Source organism: Mangifera indica, chromosome 10, assembly GCF_011075055.1.
Source record: "Mangifera indica cultivar Alphonso chromosome 10, CATAS_Mindica_2.1, whole genome shotgun sequence".
Taxonomy (NCBI): domain Eukaryota; kingdom Viridiplantae; phylum Streptophyta; class Magnoliopsida; order Sapindales; family Anacardiaceae; genus Mangifera; species Mangifera indica.
The window spans coordinates 1,370,486-1,375,632 of NC_058146.1; the positions used below are offsets into that span (position 1 = coordinate 1,370,486).

General features: G+C 33.3%; 1 protein-coding gene and 1 pseudogene across 1 annotated transcript; both read left to right on the forward strand.

Annotated features, from left to right (window-relative positions):
• LOC123226690 lies at positions 1-813 on the forward strand (annotated as a pseudogene).
• Positions 814-4,046: 3,233 nt separating this feature from the next.
• Positions 4,047-4,921, forward strand: LOC123227359. The gene has a single exon (XM_044652133.1). The coding sequence runs from the start codon at positions 4,102-4,104 to the stop codon at positions 4,780-4,782; it is 681 nt and encodes a 226-aa protein (XP_044508068.1). The 5' UTR covers positions 4,047-4,101; the 3' UTR covers positions 4,783-4,921.
• The last annotated feature ends 226 nt before the right edge of the window (positions 4,922-5,147 follow it).

Sequence of the window (5,147 nt, forward strand, 5' to 3'; positions counted from 1 at the left end):
TATAGCTATAATAGCAAATCTCAATCACCCCATGGCTCATGACATCTGTATCCTTTATTTAGTATTAACTACACTAGTAGCTATGCAAGGCAGTCATGCAGTTGACTAAACCATCACAAACACCGCCAGCACGACAGCTGGCGGCGCCCGCTTCGACAGTGAAATCGGGGCAAACTACAGCCAGCAAACCCTAGCCTCGGCCACGGATTTTATATAGAGAATCTTCCAACAGAACACTGCGGCTGATAGGAAAAATGTGGAAAAAGTCAGCTTGTTCATCGACAACATTAAAGGTGTCGCATATGTCAGCAATAAAGAGATTCATGTAAGTGCGAATTACATCGGAAATTATTCTGGTGATCTCAAAAGAGCGTTCACCGGAGTACTTTATCATGAGATGACACATATTTGGCAATGGAATGGAAAAGGACAGACCCCAGGAGGATTGATTGAAGGGATTGCCGATTATGTTAGGTTAAAGGCTAACTATGTGCCGAGTCACTGGGTTCAACCTCGTGAGGGTGACAGGTGGGATCATGGATATGATATCACGGCGAGGTTTCTTGACTACCTTAACAGTTTGAAAAGTGGGTTTGTTGCAGAACTTAACAAGAAGATGAGAAGTGGGTATAATGCTAACTACTTCGTTGATCTGCTGGGGAAGACGGTGGATCAGTTGTGGAGTGAGTACAAGGCCAAGTATGGAAAGTGACCAGTTATCTCATGATATAGTATAGATACAATAATATATGTGTTTTACAGAATAAGAATCTGCTGAAATGTCTGATCGAATTTATCCATATCAACCATATGCATGATACTATTTCTAGATAAAAGTCACTTCCACCACTCCACCACAACAACCCCAACAACCACCCCCGCCACCCCCCAGCCGCGCGGCCACAACACACCACCACACACAACCCCACAGCCCCAGCCCCCAGACCCCCCCCCCCCCCCCCCCTCCCGCCCCCGGCCCCCGGCCCGGGGCCACCACTTTAACTTTGTGAAAAAATCCAAATGCGTGCCTAATATTTTCATGGTGTAATATTAATCAGCATTGTATTAGTTTCAAGTTTAAAAAAGTTAAAAGTTACCCCTAACATTAGTTTTAAGCTTAGAAATGTTAAAATCTACCTCTTATATTAGTTTCAATTTTCAATTATATAATATAACATGTCCTCTTTTCATTTTGAAAAAAAAGTACTCTACTCTCACTCCTTTAGTTCAAAATGAAAATGTTAAAAATTTTAACATACCTCAGTAAAAAATTACAATAGAATGACTTTTACAATACATTATAAAAATGAAATCACATTGAGGTTATTTTTAAGCGTGTGCATGGTTGAGTTTGGTAAAGTTTAAGAGCTTTTTCAAATTAAACTGAAAAAAAAGTTTAAAAAATTTTCAAGACAATTATAAATATATTAGTTAATGATTTTTTATTAAAACATATTTTTATTTATTTTTATTTAAAATTTATTTATACTATTCTAATATTAACCCTTCTAAATTTTATTTTTGGATTCATCACCAGTCAATAAAAGGCAGTGTAATGCTTCTTTTTCTGAATATTCTTCAAACTCAAACAGATACAGACAGACAAGTTTGGTTCTTGAAATTCAACAATCCACCTTTGTTCTCTCCGCTCGCTGAGCTCTTCACTGCACGTGGAAAAATATTATTAACTCTTTTTAAGTCTGAGCCATTTGGAATAGTATGCTGTGGGTCGTTACCTTATTTTGTAGTATCTGCATGTTTTTTAGGGTTTTTTTTCCTTTTCTCTATTATTATATTTTTTGTTTTTTGGTTCTTGTTTTTGTCGAGCAGTGCGAAATAATCAATTAGACCTAGCTGTTCATGCATGAATAACCAACCCATTCTATCCACTTTCCGTGAAAAAGCCGCACCTTAATTTATATATATATATATATATAGAGAGAGAGAGAGAGAGAGAGAGAGAGAGTGATTCTACATTAAGAATAATATTGTTATACATTATTTATATACCGAATTAGATATTCAAAGTAAAAGTACACATAAAATTGTTTAAGGGTTAAAAAAGTTAGATATCAAGCAGAGATTTGATCTAAATCCATAGTAGTGAGACTAGTAGGAAGTGTTTAAAGCATTATTTTCATATTGTAGCAAATATTTCTTTAATATAAAGTGGAAATAAAACTGTGAACTGCACTATAATTTTTATAAGATTTGTAAATAAACAAAGGCCAAAAAACTTATTGCCATTTGAAGTATCCTGTTTTCCAAATATATTTTTCTTAACTATGAAAATTTCAAACACCCATCCATGAGAGGTTAAGTCTATTAGTTTCAAAGGTAAAATTGTTATTTCATCTGTAATATTAAAAATAAATTAAAATTTAATATATTTTTTCTCTTCTAAACCCTAAAAACTAAAAGTTTATCCCTTAGATCAAATTTTAAAAAATGACATTTCTCCTTTAAGGTTTAGTTTTCAATCTTCGGTGTTATCGCCGGCAACGAAGGGTTGAGTAAGATCGTCATAACCAACATCAACATTGGTGCTACCCTCCTCAAACAGATTATGAACTTTATTATTGGCTCTTATGGGAAAGTTTTAGTGATTCCCTTGCAAAGTATTAGAAAAGACTTTACTCATGTTAATTTATTGTGTCGGTATACAAGTTATCCAAACTATCGAGTCTATGTAGGGGTGAATTTGAACCAAACTGGGTTAAGTTCGAATCCACATTTAATTTGAATGAGTCAAACTCAAGTTAGAGCTTTAGTTTAATAGTTTGATTTTGTCTTTCTAGTGACAATATTGTTTACCTATTTGATAACACTATTTACCCTTCTAACACTATTTATCCCTTTGATGATATTATTTATGTAAACCTTTGATAACCATGTTTGTTATTTCAAATGAGTTTGAATTAGATATTATATATTCGAATTGAACTCGAATTAACCCTTATTTGGGCTTGGCTATCTCCAATCCATCCGACAATCTATTTACTCAGTCAAATTGCTCTTTTTTCCTATAATATTATATCTTTCTCTTACAATACAACAATCCAAAAATATTGGTCATAATACCTAAATTTAAGGATTTTGTTTGAATACAATTTTTTTTTTTATTTGGAGATATTGGACATGAGATTTTGACAAAAAGAAATTGCTGTTAAGGTCTTTAGATTTTTGAAAAAAAAAAAAGATAAAATAAAATTATATTTAATTAATTTATTTAACTATATTAATTTAATATATATTTCATACGAATACGGTTATTTTAATTAATAACCATTATTTTCTTCTTCCTCTTTTGTTAGCTGTTTTGCTTGTTGATATTAAATATAGACCGTGTTTGGACAATTTTAGTGACTTGGTCATAACTTCAAATCGAAACAGAATTTAAGAAACTTGTAGGAAGGCCAAGTACGAGTAAAAGTCAATTAACTCTTGTTTTTTTTTTTAATTTCCTCATTAATTTTAAAGAAAAAAAAGTATAATATTATGTACCAAAAATTTAATTTTTTATATTATATATAAGACATTAAATTATGTTATATAATACATTTAAAAAAATAAAAAAATTATAAATTTTAATTATCATATTATCATTTTAAAAAATTATCATTAACATTTTTTTAAATTTTAAAATGTTTTAAAAATATTTTTATATCATGTCATATATATTTTTTAAATATATATATCAATGCGTATCAAATAATATATTATATTATATAATATATTTATTATATGATATAATTTTAATATATTTTAAAAATAGAGAGAGAGAAAAAAGGAATGGGTACATTGACGGGGATAAACCGACCTCCTGTCTAGAAGTTAGTTTGTTTGAACCTTGGGTGGGGATAAACCGACCTTTTGTCTAGAAGTTAGTTTGTTTGGAAAAATAAGATCTCTTTCACGTCATTATAAAACCTAACTTTCTTGACTAGTCTTCATGGGCCCTATTTTAACACGCAATTACATTGCATTTTTTTTATCCCTTTAATTTTCCCTCTTACTGATTTCCAAACTCTATATAAACCCTCACAGCAAACAGACGTTTTCTCACACAAAAATACAAGAACAGCAAACGTTATATACCCCATGGCTCATTACATCTGTTTCCTTTATTTAATATTAACCACACTGGCAGCTATGCAAGGCTGTCAAGCAGTTGACTACACCGTCACAAACACCGCCGGCACGACAGCTGGTGGTGCTCGCTTCGACAGCGAAATCGGGGTTGACTACAGCCGGCAAACACTAGCCTCGGCCACGGATTTTATATGGAGAATCTTCCAGCAGAACACCGCGGCTGACAGGAAAAATGTGGAGAAAGTCAGCCTGTTCATCGACAACATGGACGGCGTTGCATATGCTAGCAATAATGAGATTCATGTTAGTGCGAATTATATCGGAGGCTATTCCGGCGACGTCAAAAGAGAGTTCACCGGTGTACTTTATCATGAGATGACACATATTTGGCAATGGAACGGAAACGGACAGGCTCCCGGAGGATTGATTGAAGGGATTGCTGATTATGTAAGGTTAAAGGCTAACTATGCGCCAAGTCACTGGGTCCAACCTGGTGAGGGCGACCGGTGGGATCAGGGATATGATGTGACGGCGAGGTTTTTGGACTATCTCAACAGTTTGAAAAATGGGTTTGTTGCAGAACTTAACACGAAGATGAGAACTGGGTATAACGCTAGCTACTTCGTTGATTTGCTGGGGAAGACAGTGGATCAGTTGTGGACTGAGTACAAGGCCAAGTATGGAAAGTAACCAGTTATCTAATGGTGGATACAATAATATGATTCAGAGAATAAAGATCTGCTGAAATGTCTGATCCATTTTATCCATATCAACTATATGCGTAATATTATTTCTAAATAAAAGTCAATAAGAGACAGTATCTTAATTATTCTTTTGCTTAATATTTTTTTTTGCAATTAACCTCAACTTAAAATTAAACATGATCGCTAATCTTAGTGATAAGCAAATGAATAATGGGTAATTAACTTAATTTTTCAAATTAAACACAGAATTTTAACAGTTAAGACAAGACTCCAAGTCAATATGGACGGCAAGTGTCCCAACCGCATGGCTCAATTTATCGTTTCTTGTTAGAAGAATGCAGGCTTTGATTT

Coding starts and splice junctions, on each gene's coding strand:
- LOC123227359 (XM_044652133.1), top strand. CDS start 4,102: ATGGCTCATTACATCTGTTTCCTTTATTTAATATTAACCACACTGGCA.